Source organism: Momordica charantia (genome assembly GCF_013281855.1).
Source record: "Momordica charantia cultivar OHB3-1 chromosome 9 unlocalized genomic scaffold, Mcharantia_2.0 BLBB01000009.1, whole genome shotgun sequence".
In the NCBI taxonomy this organism is placed as follows: Eukaryota; Viridiplantae; Streptophyta; class Magnoliopsida; order Cucurbitales; family Cucurbitaceae; genus Momordica; species Momordica charantia.
In genome coordinates this window covers 31,688,093-31,703,221 of record NW_028275167.1, presented here as the reverse complement: position 1 = coordinate 31,703,221, position 15,129 = coordinate 31,688,093, and the positions used below count along the sequence as shown (strand labels likewise).

General features: G+C 38.2%; 4 protein-coding genes across 11 annotated transcripts; 3 read left to right on the top strand and 1 right to left on the bottom strand.

Moving 5' to 3' along the window:
- The first annotated feature begins 200 nt into the window (after positions 1 to 200).
- LOC111019750 (Calcineurin-like metallo-phosphoesterase superfamily protein) lies at positions 201 to 1,718 on the top strand. The gene has a single exon (XM_022296202.2). The coding sequence runs from the start codon at positions 201 to 203 to the stop codon at positions 1,431 to 1,433; it is 1,233 nt and encodes a 410-aa protein (XP_022151894.2). The 3' UTR covers positions 1,434 to 1,718.
- A 452-nt stretch (positions 1,719 to 2,170) lies between these two features.
- Positions 2,171 to 4,449, bottom strand: LOC111019749 (putative receptor-like protein kinase At1g72540). Of its 2 annotated transcripts, none has more exons than XM_022296201.2 (5): positions 3,709 to 4,446; positions 3,471 to 3,615; positions 3,267 to 3,394; positions 3,033 to 3,150; positions 2,171 to 2,796 (listed from the first exon to the last, which is right to left on the bottom strand). In XM_022296201.2, exons 1-5 carry the CDS (start codon positions 4,048 to 4,050, stop codon positions 2,414 to 2,416), a joined length of 1,116 nt encoding a protein of 371 aa, XP_022151893.1. In that variant the 5' UTR covers positions 4,051 to 4,446; the 3' UTR covers positions 2,171 to 2,413. The 2 variants fall into 2 exon arrangements, with proteins under 2 accessions (XP_022151893.1, XP_087973219.1); XM_088117093.1 differs by having other exon boundaries at positions 2,643 to 2,804; positions 3,709 to 4,449.
- On the top strand, positions 3,784 to 7,273 carry ACOS5 (acyl-CoA synthetase 5). Of its 3 annotated transcripts, none has more exons than XM_022296197.2 (8): positions 3,784 to 3,828; positions 3,921 to 4,006; positions 4,520 to 5,173; positions 5,253 to 5,834; positions 6,033 to 6,231; positions 6,306 to 6,451; positions 6,592 to 6,659; positions 6,774 to 7,273. In XM_022296197.2, exons 3-8 carry the CDS (start codon positions 4,727 to 4,729, stop codon positions 7,006 to 7,008), a joined length of 1,677 nt encoding a protein of 558 aa, XP_022151889.1. In that variant the 5' UTR covers positions 3,784 to 3,828; positions 3,921 to 4,006; positions 4,520 to 4,726; the 3' UTR covers positions 7,009 to 7,273. The 3 variants fall into 3 exon arrangements, with proteins under 3 accessions (XP_022151889.1, XP_087973218.1, XP_087973217.1); XM_088117092.1 differs by having other exon boundaries at positions 6,306 to 6,435; positions 6,774 to 6,915; XM_088117091.1 differs by having other exon boundaries at positions 3,794 to 3,828; positions 4,473 to 5,173.
- Positions 7,274 to 8,746: 1,473 nt separating this feature from the next.
- On the top strand, positions 8,747 to 13,266 carry LOC111019746 (squamosa promoter-binding-like protein 12). 5 transcript variants are annotated; one of them, XM_022296191.2, is made up of 6 exons: positions 8,747 to 8,903; positions 9,514 to 9,741; positions 10,761 to 11,445; positions 11,617 to 11,753; positions 12,063 to 12,323; positions 12,604 to 13,266. In XM_022296191.2, the coding sequence occupies exons 3-6, from the start codon at positions 10,802 to 10,804 to the stop codon at positions 12,930 to 12,932; spliced, it is 1,371 nt and encodes a 456-aa protein (XP_022151883.1). In that variant the 5' UTR covers positions 8,747 to 8,903; positions 9,514 to 9,741; positions 10,761 to 10,801; the 3' UTR covers positions 12,933 to 13,266. The 5 variants fall into 5 exon arrangements, with proteins under 5 accessions (XP_022151883.1, XP_022151884.1, XP_022151885.1 ...); XM_022296192.2 differs by having other exon boundaries at positions 10,735 to 11,445; XM_022296193.2 differs by having other exon boundaries at positions 9,514 to 9,744.
- The last annotated feature ends 1,863 nt before the right edge of the window (positions 13,267 to 15,129 follow it).

Here is a 15,129-nt window from a genome sequence, read left to right as displayed (position 1 = left end):
GTTTAGGGTTTTTGCTTCCAGTTCCAGTTCCATCCAAATTCTCGTTAAACATGGCGTTTTCTGCTTTGGGCCCGGGCCCATATAAACCCAGCCCAGCCCAAACCTTTCCTTTCCTTTTCCTTTTTTTCTTCCGTCCTTTTTGATCTCTCTTTCGCGCTAAATATCGCGTTTCTTACAGGAAAAAGAGGAGAGGGCGGCCAATGGACTGTTTTGAAGAGCCGATATGTAGAGACGTCCCAAATATAGTCTCCTCTTTCGTTGACTCATTCGTCGACTTCTCCGTCAGCGGCGGTCTCTTCTTGCCGCCGGAGCCGGCCAGCCCTGATACCGCTTCACAAGACGCGCCCGCGCCCTCCATTCATAATTATCACCCCAAGCAATCGTCCCCACGGCTGCACACCTGGTTACCCTCTCCGGAGCGCCTAATTGCTGTTGGAGATCTCCACGGCGACCTTTCTAAGTCGAAGGAAGCACTTAGACTTGCCGGATTGATCGATGGCTCTGGTAGATGGATTGGCGGGTCCGCCACCGTGGTCCAGATCGGTGATGTGCTCGACCGCGGCGGGGATGAGCTTAAGATCCTGTATTTCCTCGAGAAACTTAAGCGAGAAGCAGCCAGGGATGGTGGGAGGATCATCACCATGAATGGAAACCACGAAATCATGAACGTCGAGGGTGATTTCAGGTACGTGACTAAGGAAGGCTTGGAGGAATTTAGGGCTTGGGGAGACTGGTTCTCTGTAGGAAACAGAATGAAGGCTCTTTGCGTGGGTTTAGAAATGCCCAAAGATCCATTTGAAGGAATTCCTACGGCCTTCCGTGGTGTTAAGGAAGATTTTCATCCTGGATTTCGTGCTAGAATTGCCGCTTTGCACCCCAACGGTCCGATTTCTGGCCGATTCTTGTCGCAGAACACGACAGTACTGGTCGTCGGAGAGTCAGTTTTCGTTCACGGCGGCCTTTTGCCGGGGCACGTCTCATATGGATTGGAGCGGATTAATGAAGAAGTGAGAGATTGGATTAAGGGGTTGTCAGGAAAATTCGCCCCGGACTATTGCCGCCGGAGCAATGCCGTTGTTTGGCTGAGGAAATTTTCCGATGAATTAGCGAAGAATTGCGATTGTTCTTTGCTTAAGCATGTTCTTGACACGATTCCAGGGGCAAAAAGGATGATAATGGGACACACGATTCAGATGGCGGGGATTAATGGCGTCTGCAACAACCAAGCAATACGGATTGATGTTGGTATGTCGAAGGGGTGCGCTGATGGTTTTCCTGAAGTTTTGGAGTTCAATGGGAATTCTCCGCCCCGCATATTGACATCAAATCCATATCTGAACAAATCTCTGAACTCTCTGAATGTTGATAGCAAGGATGGACTCGAGCTGTTGCTTCCCGAACGCAGACAAAAACAAGTGGAGGTTAAGGCTTAGGAACCAGAAAGTTGAAACACCTGTGCTTCAAACAATAAAAAACTTCAAAGATGATGCTAGGTTTGGAATCTCTCGAGCATAAATTCTGTTCCTCACAAGAACTAATTCGGGTATAACCCTAGAGTCTTGACATTTATATGTTACTAATCATTCATTGGTAAATATGATCAAGTTGAAACATGTTGTTGTAGACTTCTGGTGTAGCTTTTGGATTGGATTATTTGCTCTCCATTGTGCATTGTACCCTTGTCTTTTCACTGGCATTAATCAGAAGTGGCTTATGTATGTTCTTTTTTTTAATATTGATATTGAGGAATGCCATGCCATCATCCAATTTTGTACTGGCGCCATGGCTCAGTGCTTCGAGTTCTAGAACTAGCATTCCAACATCCAACTCCTAGAAATTGGTGTGAGATCTACTACACAAATTTGTACCATAACATCTAATCTTGAGCTCTTCTTTTAGTCCTGATTTTTTTTCCCTTTTTTGAGCATGATAATTAGTCTCTACAAGCCTAACAGACAAGCTTTTAAGATTACCCTCTGATTTGACTTCTGAAGTCATATTTCATCTGTTGCCAATTTTCACAGATATTGTCACTTTTATCCAACGTTTAGGCGTTAAGATGAGAGAGGATGTACATCTGATGAAAGTGAAAGGTTCTTCCTGAAAAGAATAGTTATTTTTGCTCAAATTAGTTGGTAGTTAGTGTGGAAAGCTGTCTTTAAACAGGATGGAAGACACAAACAGAGTGTTAAAAATGAAATTCTGGGATTGCAATTGATTTTCAATTACATCCTTAAGCTATGTTGAACGGGTAAAACTATAACATAGGTTATGAATAATGATAGATCTGTATTTGCAGCTCTCATGTTAGACAACTTTCTGCTTTGTTGAGAGAAAGCTGAAAACTAGTGAGTGCTATTAAACTCCATGACTATCTGCTGAACTTGACTGGTAAATAATAAAAAAGATGATTTCATATGCCACAGAATTTTCTTTCCTTTTTTCTGGGTCTGACATCGGTAAGACGTTGGGCAACTTGCAAGCCTTCAAGATGCTGAAGGACTTGCTTTGTGCTCGGACGATTGCTTGGAAAGAATTCTATACAGTGCATTGCTAGCTCTGTAATTCTGACTCCCTCTTCAGCGTTGTAACCCCAGTCTTCCTGCAAGGTTTCGTGGACAAGCGAGGCATTTGGTCTGTATTCATTCTTTGCCCAAATGCTCACTAGGCTGTTCACAACCTGGTGATGATCTTGTTTTTCCAGTTTCTCATGTTCTAAATCTCTCTTGGCTATAAGTCCAAGCAGAATTTCCCCCAAGGAATATACGTCAGAGCTCATTTTCCCTCGACTCCCACCTGCAATGCTTCATAGTTCATTAAGTAAATTTCAAGTAACGAAACTTCGTTTTCTTTTGCCCAAGGAAATATGTGATTTTCTACTGATTCTTTTATATTATCTTTGGAAGTTGGGAAATCTTGATTGAAATCTTGGAGATTATACTTATTGATAGCTAGCTTTTATCCATTTTAAACACATTTTTAAGTTTAGTGAAGGAATATCTGCTCACTTTTATTCATTTCAAATTCAATACCTCTTATAGATGGATGAGAATAGCCAGAAGGAATTTGTGCAAACTTGTATGGTTTATTGAGGTCACTAACTGTCTCGTTGCTATTCGGCGCGAACCCGCATAGTTTCGGCTTGCATTCCTGTTACAATAAACAGATTAACAATATCGAAGCAGCGTATACTAGAACACGAGATAGCAGTAGCTTTTTTCGTCTTCGTTGTTCAATTTCAAAGATAGGAAGGAAACTATTCTGACCCAATCTAGCAGTATATTTGATGCTCTAAAATCGAAGGCCAGGCTTGGCTTTTCCTGCCAGTGAATGAAGTCCAGCAGCCGAGCAAGTTCGAGAATTACATCAACTCTTTGAAGCCAATTAAAGTTATCTGCAGAGAATATTTCAAAATCAGCACGCAGAGTTTCAAAGATATTGGTTTCATGGCGCGTCCGCGTGTAAACTACCTCTTGTCATAAGATTTTGCAAGAAACCCAATGGATTGAGATCATAAACGACACCCTTCACTTCATCCTCACAGCAATAACCAACCAAATTTGCAAAACTGGGATGCCCTTTTAGAGATGGCTGTGTCAATAACTTCACTTCTTCCTGAGAAGACGTAAAACAAATTTTAAGCTTGGAAAGAAACACCGCCAATTGTGTCTGCAAATGGAGGGTATAACTCAAAATTTGACGACTCACTCGAACCAAGCATTCGCATGCGAACTCTGGTTTTTGATCCCATATTTTCACTGTAACATTTCGAGCTTCTTCTGCAGTCGACCAAGATGATCGGAGCTGTCCTCTGTATAACATGCCGGAGTGAGTGATTCCGATCAGGTTCTTGCCGTTGAAATTGTCGGTAAATGCTTTCAAGTCCTGTGATGTAAAGACTGAGACTTTCATATTTGCAGAATCAGCGGAACCCAGCATCTGTGCCATGGAAACACGACGCGAGAACAGAGCAAGTTGGCAGTTGCAGAGGCGTTGACTCTCAAGGGTAAACCAGCTTTCTTTGCTTTCTATGTTCAATATTAATAACATATTAAAGAAAGAAGCTTTGACCAACGGAAGTTGCAATAAACTTTCGCCGGAATTTGTGAAGACGATGGGTGCGTTTGTTAGGATTGTTTATTGATTTTAATTTTCTTTTACGAGAAAGAAAGTAAATCTCTAACGATTTTCCTTTTCTGTCAAATGACATAAGCCCTTCGACATATTCTACTTAAAAAGTTAAAATATTACGTCAAAATTTCCTCTCTGTAATGTCAAATATGAACTGGATAGGGAAACAAAAGACAAGGAAATAAGTGAGAAGTATAGGTGGAAGTTTCTCTTGAAAACAAGTCATCCCATTTCTCTATCGTATTGTTTTTTGATAGTGCTGCTTTCAAATAGATCGGTAAATGAGAAATAATAGAGATGTGGAATTTATGTCCAGTGAAATTTTGATAAGTTTTTTGCAGTTTCATGCCGAAGTATGAGATTCTAAGTCCAATAATTGTTGGTTCAGAAATAGGAAGATGCTCTGGTTTGTTTACAAAGAGAGCTTGCAGACCTGCCATAATGAATGGCGTGAATCAACAATATCCCACCAAAAAAGGCCCATGCCAATCTCACCCCCGATAACTCTACATATTTCTCATTCACAAAGCATGAAAACAGAGGTGGAGCTCTCTCAGCTCTTTCTTTTTAAGAAGAGGGAAATCAGCCCTCGTCGATGCCTGTAGCAAACATCTCCGCCATGGGAACTCTCATACGGGATTTGGTAGAAGACGAGGAACACATTTTCCGCAGCCAACTTCCTGAGGTCCAAGTGCCGGATGATATCACATTGCCGGAGTTTGTACTTCAGAATGCTGAATCATATGCTGAAAATGTTGCATTTGTGGAAGCTGTGAGCGGAAAGGCGTATACTTACCGTGAAGTCGTGAGAGACACGAAGAGATTCGCTAAGGCCTTGAGCTCTCTGAGGTTGAGGAAGGGTCAGGTGGTTATTGTTGTTCTTCCTAACGTTGCAGAATATGCCATTGTGGCTCTAGGGATAATGGCTGCTGGGGGTGTGTTTTCTGGTGTGAATCCAGCAGCTCACATATCAGAAATCAAAAAGCAGGTGGAGGCAGCCGATGCCAAGCTCGTTGTCACAAATAGCCCAAACTTCGAAAAGGTAAAACAGAAACTGTTGTTGTTATTGTAATTCTTTCGAATTCAACTTGACTTGCTGCTGTCTGTGTTTTTGAGAACAGGTGAAGGAATTAAAGCTACCAGTGATAGTATTGGGTGAAGAACTGATTGAAGGTTCCATGAACTGGCACAAACTGCTCGAAGCCGCGGACCGTGCAGGCAACAATCATGTCAAGGAAGATATCAAGCAGTCTGATTTGTGTGCTCTTCCTTTCTCGTCAGGCACCACAGGGGTTTCCAAAGGTGTCATGCTAACTCACCGAAATCTAGTGGCTAACTTGTGTTCTACTCTCTCCGGCGTGCCCCGAGAAACGGAGGGCAAGGTCACGACGTTAGGCCTCATTCCGTTCTTCCATATTTATGGGATAACTGGCATATGTTGTGCCACACTTAGAAACAAAGGCAAAGTTGTGGTGATGGGAAGATTTGATCTTAGGACCTTCATTAATGCCCTGATAACACAGGAGGTCACATTTGCTCCAATTGTTCCTCCCATCATCTTGGCTTTGGTTAAGAATCCCATTGTGGAGGAATTTGATCTTAGCAGTCTCAAACTTCAGGCAATCATGACTGCAGCCGCCCCGCTCGCACCGGAAATTCAGACTGCCTTTGAGAAAAAGTTCCCGGGCGTGGATGTTCAAGAGGTAATTAAGTTGCCACTGTGAGAATTTGACTCTTTTTCGTCTCTTCAAATTTTTGACCTATATACTACGTCCACCTTCCTGATTTCTTTACGTCGAAACCGAACCGAGCTCCACCATGACATTGCAGAGCTAATCTGTGAGGCCCTAACTTACATCTTGCATATAATATGCTAACTAAATGCCGTTGGTCACCAACAGGCATATGGACTAACTGAGCACAGCTGCATCACTCTCAACTATGGAAGCATAGGCAAGGAGAATCTCACTGCAAAGAAAAACACAGTTGGCCGAATTCTTCCTAATCTAGAAGTCAAATTCATCGACCCCGAGAGCGGAAGATCTCTGCCAAAGAATACTCCGGGAGAAATATGTGTAAGAAGTCAGTGTGTGATGCAAGGTATGGGATATAGATTGATGCGTAAAGCCCCGAGATCTTTAGTTAAATGGCTGAATCTTTCCCTCTTGTTTCAGGCTACTACAATAATGAAGAGGAGACTTCAAGGACCATTGACAACAGAGGATGGCTGCACACTGGGGACATTGGATACATCGATGACAATGGCGATGTGTTTATTGTGGATCGTATTAAAGAGTTGATTAAGTATAAAGGCTTTCAAGTAAACACAAAACCTATTTCAAGTTCATCCATTGGTTATTAAAAGGAATCTCAAGATCTGAATATGACAGTTTGCAAATGAACATTTCTATAAATATTAACATTAAATAAGGTGATGAATGGTGCTTGATTTTCCTGTAGGTTGCTCCAGCTGAGTTAGAAGCAATCCTCCTTACTCATCCCTCCATTGAAGATGCAGCAGTGGTGCCGTAAGATTCGCCTCGCATTCATTTTGTTTATGTTGTTTCGATTTAAAGAGAAAAGTTTAACAAACCAAAAGCCAAAATGGTTAAGAAAAACGCTATGCTGCATCGTTATTTCAGGTTGCCAGATGAAGAAGCCGGTGAAATCCCAGCAGCGAGCGTCGTGATAGCTCCAAATTCGAAAGAAACTGAAGAAGAGATAATCCAATACGTTGCCTCAAACGTTGCATATTACAAGAAAGTCAGGGTGGTTCATTTTGTGGACTCTATCCCAAAATCGCCTTCTGGGAAAGTTATGAGAAGGCTGATCAAAGAGAAGATGATCGATAAGATTCGAGCCAAGACCGCCTCTTGATCTGTCTGATTAACACAGTTTCCTGTCTTCTAAAATTTCAAATCCTGAGAGATGTTTGAATTAGGTGTCATGTCTATACTTTGTCTGAATCCTCTAATAGAATGGCCACTGAAACTAGCTCACACATGTTTCTCTGGTTAGCCCGAAACTTAGCTTGTTTATTTCCTTTTCAAGTTGCATATTTGAAATTTAGCTTGTTTATTTCGTTCAAATTAAATGAACTTTGTTCTACTGACTAAAAATAAAATGATTTGAATTAAACATCTATTTGTGACTTTGAACTTCTGTTTAAGAAAAGGAAGTATCCAGTCATATCACGTGACTTGAGGCAATTATACTATTCAATTCATGCAATTATTGCTTCAATCCCACAGACTAATATGATTACGCCTATTAATTAATTGTAGTATCAAATGGCAATTGGTTGTGATTATAGTTGGAAGTGTGCCTAAAAAGACAATAATAAAGTAGCGTGTTGGTCAACAGACAGTAGTTATATGATCCAAAACCAAAATTTTATTTATTTTAATTATACAAATTGAACTTTTTTTAGAACATAAATTATAGAAATAATTGAGTTTGGTTCGTCAAAGTGCTTGAATTAGCTTTTTCTTTTTTCTTTTTAACATATTTACCATAGAACTTAATTAAAACAAAAAACAATAATAAAAGAAAATGATTTTATGACCTTTTAGAATAAACTCATTTACTTAAAAGTTAAGTGTGGTATTTGATGACTATTTAATATGTTATACGATGGTGGGTTATATGCATTGAGATGGATCTATAAGTTTGGGAATTATGCCTCTTTCAAACCTAGTGCATTCTTAAAAATGCTATTTTCAAGTTTTTCTTTTAAAACTTTCTGTTTACAGAAAATTATATCGATATTACACATATTTCTTACATGCCAAAACATTACACTATATGATCTCATCTACTGCTAAAATATTTTCATGCTTTCTTCAAAATAAGAGACATCTTATTTCTTTTAATTCTAATTCCAATAGACTGATAAATCTCTGGAAAAAAAAAAGGTCAATAATCAGAAAATGGAAGAAAATAAAAGTGATATTAAATTTAATATGAAACTTTAACAACAATATTATTTTTATTATGAAGTATTAAGACAAAATATTTTAAGATATTAAAAATAAAGCACTATGAATTAAAATATTTTAAAGATAGGAAGATAATTTAAATTAAAAAAATTACTTTAACGATAAACTTAATTGCTTGCTCATCCCATCAAAATAAAGTCTTTTAGTGTGATGACATTATGGAAAATATTTAGGTCTTTAGCATAGACCTATCTCTGTATTTGTCATCATTGAATGTTTATGTTTTTTTTTATAATTATTCTTACATTTATTTATTTTGTCGTTAAATATTCATTATAAGATAGGCCTTGTTTTTTTTTTTTTAAGTATAGAATAGGTCTTTACCAATGAAGAACAAAAGATTTTCGCAACATTATTATTATGCATGTTTTCATGTGTCACCATATAATATTATAACAAAATCCCACTAGGCCAACCTCTTCTAATTATGGCTAAAAATAATGTAAATATCTTCAACTTGCTTTAACTAAGAATAAAATATTTAATATTTAAATAAATGTAAAGCTCGGTTGGTTTGTTATAAAATAATATTAAACATGTCTGACATGGTTTCGGATCAAGTGTGGGCCGGGGCCAGGCCCAAAACGTGTCGTTATGTCTATGGTATAAATAATGGAATCGAGTGGCGGGTAAGAGGAAAAGCAGAGGAGCGTGTGATAAGCGCGAGCTTTGCCAGTGGAGTGGCACGTACGTGCAGTCCTCCACGAACACAGCCTACGCTCCTCTGATGATTTGATATCGGACTGCTAATCCATCCTTCCACCAACGCACTCGGTAAGCTCTGAAAATCTTGCTCGTTTCTTGTTCTTACTTTGTGCGATGGAAGAAAATTAATGAAGCTGAATTCAGTTGACTGTTATTATTATGTTTCCGTGGAGCTTCTTCGATTCAGTTTTTGTTTTCTTTTCTTTTACAAATTTGTAGTTTGTTTCGGATGGCCGTTTTGGTTCGCGTTTGAATAAATCTATCACTCGTTTGTTTTGATCGATTTCATTCAGTGATGGATAAGAACCGCAAGTTAATAATTACTTACTCAGTGGAGAGATTAGGAGGCTTTGAAAACGATCGAATATGTGATTTCCTCCGTTTTTAGTGGTTTGGATGGAGCGATTTCGCTTGTGACTCGGTTTAAATGGAGGGGAACGCATTATAGTGCTTCTGTGCTGCTGTTGTTGTCGATATTTGCGGTTTGTTGTGGATAACTCTACTTAAATGTTGAAATTATAGTTAGCATAAGGCCGTACATTCGATAGCCGATTGCGAAGCATTGTGTTTTCTTCTCATCATTCTTCATTTGGTTTCCCTCCAATTATCTCGATATTTATGGCTGCCGTAATCGTAACCTAACGCATATTCCTTTTGAACATTGTTGGCTTTCCCATAGCAAATGGCTCCCTACAGTTCTTCTGATAAGACTAGAAGATAGGGAAGTAAGAAGAAGACGCTTAAATTGCAAAACCTGGCCGGCTGGCCAGAGCCTAGGAAGGGGACCGGCACCTACCTGAACCGTCTGATTTTTGACAATTTAGCTCAGTTGCATTTATTCGCACTGAGAAATACCAACAAAACATGCTCGGTCAGGATCGGTACTTGGCAACCTTGATACTTTGAGGTGGTAATTTTCTTCCTTCACTTCCGTTATTAGGCTGAACTATAATGTAATAATAGCTTTACTTTTGTTGTACGAATTTTTCGCTAATTATTTGGAACAAAGAAACTCGGTTTTTGTCATGTTTCCATTATATAGGGTTAACTATCGGCCTTTGCCACCGCAGAATTATGTCGTGACTCACGAAAGTTAACACGGTTATATAATTATTATCCGTGATTTTCTTAGGTAGTTGTGAGGGTACAAAACAAGGGAGTATCTCTTAATACTTTGAAGGAACCTTCTCCAGAATGCTAGGATTTTAACTGTATAGTTTAAGTATACCACAGATTTTCAGGTAATTGTAGGACGTTTTCAAGCATTAAAACCGGAAGGTAAGTGGCTGAAGGACTGTATCTTGCCTTGAAGGGAAGTTATAGAGCTTGGTAATCTAATATTTTGAACACGATGATTTAATGCTGTTTGCTTGTGTGGCCATTATTTGAGAAGGAATGGAGATTTCTGTCACCAGTGTGGTTGCTTAAAGTCGCACCCGGTTGGGTTTTTGGAATATAGTGAAGTATACGTAAAAAGAATTTATACTAATTAAAGTATTTCCCCATTTATTGCCCATCTTTCTGCTTTTGTGCCTGTCTTTCTATGGCATCCTTCGATGTGGTCGACACTGAATTAATCCCTGAGTTTCAGAGAGGACTACCTCATGCGTGTTGATTTTAAGAAGAACGTTTGGTACAAGCTTCTGGTTTTTTAAATATGATCTCAGATTCTCAAATAAAATAGTTTAAATTCACCTTCTTCTTTGTCATTCATTTTAAGTTATGCTTCCTCTTCATTTCCTTGTTTTAGTCTTACTTGCTCTTTCTAAGCCTTTTGGCTCAGTTGTAGTATCTGTTCTTGTCAATGAATAAACTATGACCACCAATTCTTGTGATGCAATTGGACTTTGTATACACTTTTTATTTTGTTGTGACCAACTAATTTGATCCTAAATGCCAGTCAATGCTCTTATTAATTACTGATAGGAGAAAGGTGCATGAGACATTGCCCCAGCCATTTGTAATTGATGGAGTGGAATGCAAGATCCCCTTTACAATGGGATTGGGAGAACCTAACTGTACTTAATCCCAGAATTGCTGAACAGGGTGATTTGTTTCATTCAACTAATTTTCAAACTAAACAAGTAATAAACTTTGGATCTTCCGGGGATGATAGGAGGACTGGTCGTCCTTCTTTTGAGACGGGGCAAAAATCTCCAGAAAGCTCAAAATCAGTTTCCATAAATTCTTTGTCAATTGAGGAAAGTAGAACAACCAAATTTACACTTGAGGGGTTTGAGGCCACTTTAGAAGATATTGGCGATAAAAACGAATTTGTTGAGGACGAAGTGGCCAACACATATGCAAAACCTGAGACTTCAACTTGCTCCTGCGAGCCAATGCTGAGTCTGAAGCTTGGTAAGCAGGCGTACTTTGAAGATTCTAGTGCTGGAAATCTTACAAAGCCATCTTTTTCCATGATGGCATCACGAGCTACTCGAAAGAGGTGCCAGAATACAACATCTCCTCACTGCCAAGTTGAAGGTTGTAACATAGATCTTTCAAGTGTTAAGGATTACTATCGCAAACATAGAGTTTGTGAAAGTCACTCCAAATCTCCTAAGGTCATCATTGGAGGCTTAGAGCGTCGGTTTTGTCAACAATGTAGTAGGTAAACTCCTTGACATTAAAATCTATGAAGATGTGATGGTCAGAAAGAATTATCTTATCATTAGCACTCTAATCTGCTGTTTATCTTGAATATTCACTGCCACTATATGTTTCCAAAATTAGGCACTCTTTTAATTGAACGTGAATAATCCTCACTTTTGCAATGTCAAAGGTTTCATGGCACATCTGAATTTGATGAGAAGAAACGAAGCTGTCGTAGGCGTCTTTCTAATCACAATGCTCGACGTCGTAAGCCACAGTCGAAAGTGATCAGTTTGAATCCAGCAAGGCTGTCTTCTTGGGATTTTGGTATGTCATTCTGAACGAAGAACAGTTTTCTTGTTTAATAAACTTACAAGTCTGCAACCGAAGGTGGTGTTAAATTCTTTATTGCACACGACCTCTACACTAAATATGCAAAAAGAACTGTCATTTCCGATCATTAATTTCATTATGGCTTTACATTTCACGTTCGGAATCCTGATTGAGCTGGTAGTTTGCAGTCAGACATCTCAAAAATCTAAGAAGGGGATTTCTGCCTGCAGTTCTTAGTGTATTTCTATTTATTTTATTAACCATCAGCATGTTGATCATGCTTTTATATTTTGGACTCTGCAGAGAGGCAACAGATTGACATTTTCTCAGACAAATTATCGCTCATCTATCCTAGACCTCATGCAAATTCAACATGGGAATCTACATTCAGCTCCAGACACTCACAACGTAGCAAATATGTATTAAAGCCTGAAAAGGCATGTGGTTCAACGGGGCAGCTAAACGTATCTGGTGATGAAATGAGTTTTATGCATGCTATGCCTCACCACCATTCCGGTAAGCTTGCTCCCTCCAATGGAGCTGCGACTAAGGTTCTTGATGCAGGTTCGTTCTTACCCCTTTTATACGCATTTTGTTCTTCAGTAATAATGTGATTCTGCAAATCTACGTCACAAGAGTTCCCTTATGCATACATTGTTTTTTTGTTTTTTTGTTTTTTAATCGTGTTTGCACGGATGGACCATTTTAATTGTGTTACGATAAGTAATAATGTCAAAAGTGTGTAAATTTAAAATGTTCATTTGATGTAATTCTTTTACATGCATAGAGGTTAACATGTTAAGGAAAATCTAAGGATATGTGATTTGTTCCAATCTGGATTCAGCACAGGATCTTCAACGTGCTCTCTCTCTTCTGTCAACTGATTTAAGAGGTTCGTGTGAGGCAAAATTGATTTCACCCAACAACCCTAATCGTCTTGGTAGCCCCAATTGTACAAACCAAACCGGCATGTCGCAGTCGCCAATGAATCCGGCAATTCAGAGTTTGCCGTTTGCTTCAGTAGATTCAGAATGCTGGTGCAGTGAACAGCAATCCGTCGAACCGCAGATGCAAATCTACCATCCAAACACTGAAGGCAGCAGTTTCTTTCAAGACTTCCAGCTCTTCAAATCGCCTTGCGAGATTGAGATGTACTCGAACCAGTTAAGTTGATGGTTCTGGGTCATGGTGACCACTGCTGCAACCTCAAGTTAAGGTCAGCCAACTCCTCTGCAGTCTTTTCATTCATGGTTTCCACTTAGATTAATTATCCTGCCTGCGCTGCCAATGCGAAAACTTCTTTACCTAAAACGGATTGAGACCCCTTTTTCTTGCTTTTTGACTGTTATTCTTTTGTGCCGAGCGTTATATTTTCCCGAGTTCTGTTTCCTTCTATATCATGTCCAATACCCCATCCGACGACGCAATTCACCCTAAAGTATTGTCCCACGCGACAGCGCTATTTTCAGCCTAGAAAAATATGCCATCTTTTCGTAAGGTTGTTGAATTGTTTTCATTTTTAATTCATTCATTAGAAAGAGAGATCATAGTAGCGGATTTTCTAGCCTCATATCTTCCCATTTTCTGTCGATCTACTTTAGTTCCCGAAGTGGACATTATCACCCGTTCACTGTCCTATAAACTTTGCATGGTAGTTTTGCAGGCTATCTGGATTTTGCACGTTTCCCCTCCTTCCCCTTGACTAAGAAATTGTAGTTTAGGACTCTATAACTCAACCTATTGCAGATTTATTTCATTGCCATTTCTCATACAACCCCCTCAAAGAGAAGCTAAATGCCTCATTTGATATGGTCTTTTTAGTTTTTGATTCTTTGTTTTTCAGAACTGGAATGTGTACTGAATTTGTTTCGTGACATGTTATTTCTTATTTCTCGTTTTCAATTTTAATTTAAGCGTTTGACAACGACTTGTTTCTTATTTTTTTAATTAAACATTCTCAAAATTGTATAGAAATTTAGAAATAGCAAAATCAATTTTCTTTATTTTTTATTCCCATTTTCAATTTGTTCCAGTATAAATAAAAATATTGTTTGGGTAATGTAATTGCTTTTTTCTTTATTAAAAAAGAAACAGAAATGCTACCAAACAGATTTTTAGTGTTTTACCTTCATAAAGCTTATTCATTAACATTTATACTTGCTTTAACTTTTAGAGAGTTGAAGGTAATGTACAAGCTATGCAAAAGGAACACGACTTTGAAAAAAACCTAGTTTTCACATTTTTATAATTATGATTTTCCAAAAGTTTTTTAATAATTTAAATCTAGAAATTGAATTGGATTATCAAAGTTTTTATGAATTAAAAACTAAACCAAATATGGAAGGCAAAATAATCGGTCAAACTCTAGAATTGTTCAAGTATCTGTGCAATTGTAATTTTACTTTGCCAAGATAACAGGAAATAGCTTACTGTTAGAATTAATTGCTGACAGAACGTAATCAAAACCTGCATGAGATCTGCATTAACCAATTATCATTTACAAGCTTAAGAAACGCTACACTGGCCGTACACTTGTCCAGATTAGATTAGAGCCAAATGACCTTATTGAATGATTTACCGCACCCATAATCTGGCTTGTTACAAGCGTAATTTGGACGAAGGATAGAAACATTGACTACAAGTGAGTTTTAAAATAACTTCTTTTATCGGACAAATCAAACCTTCATCAATTGATAGACTTACTAAATAATAGAGGATATTGTTAGAAAAAATGATTTACCCCAAACTTATTTAAAAGTACCATTGAATTTTTCAGTTCATTTGAAAAGTAAACTAATTTTAAATTTATTTTAAAAAAAGCATTAAAAATGTCAGAATAAATTTGAAAGATATTCGTGGAAAACTTTCTGACGGAAATTGAGAACTTATAAACTTTGTGACAAGATTCCAAGATATGACACCTTGTACATTTACTTATCCGAAAAACAAAAGCAATTTATAAAACTTTCATACAAGAATAGAATAAAGCTATACGGCAGAAAGCTAGTCAAAATTCAATTGATATGAAAAAAAAATATATCTTTTCGGCAAAAAAACAAACGCTTAAGAGAACCGAGGTAACTCTAAAAATATAAATAAAAGAATGACGAGAAAAATATTAAAGTTATTTAAACCCTAATTGATAACACCCATTGGAAGTGGTTCTGAAGCTTACCTTATTCATCGCATCCATGCTGATGATTAATGTTAGGAGAATGGAGAAAGCAGTATAACATATCAGTTGTTCAAAGGCCAAGAAAATAACACCCCCCGAATCATAGATAGAAAGAGAACAAGTGCACAACGATAATGACATAAAAAAGAGAATAATAAAATTGAAAAATGATGACAAAAAAGGCCCCCCTTTGCA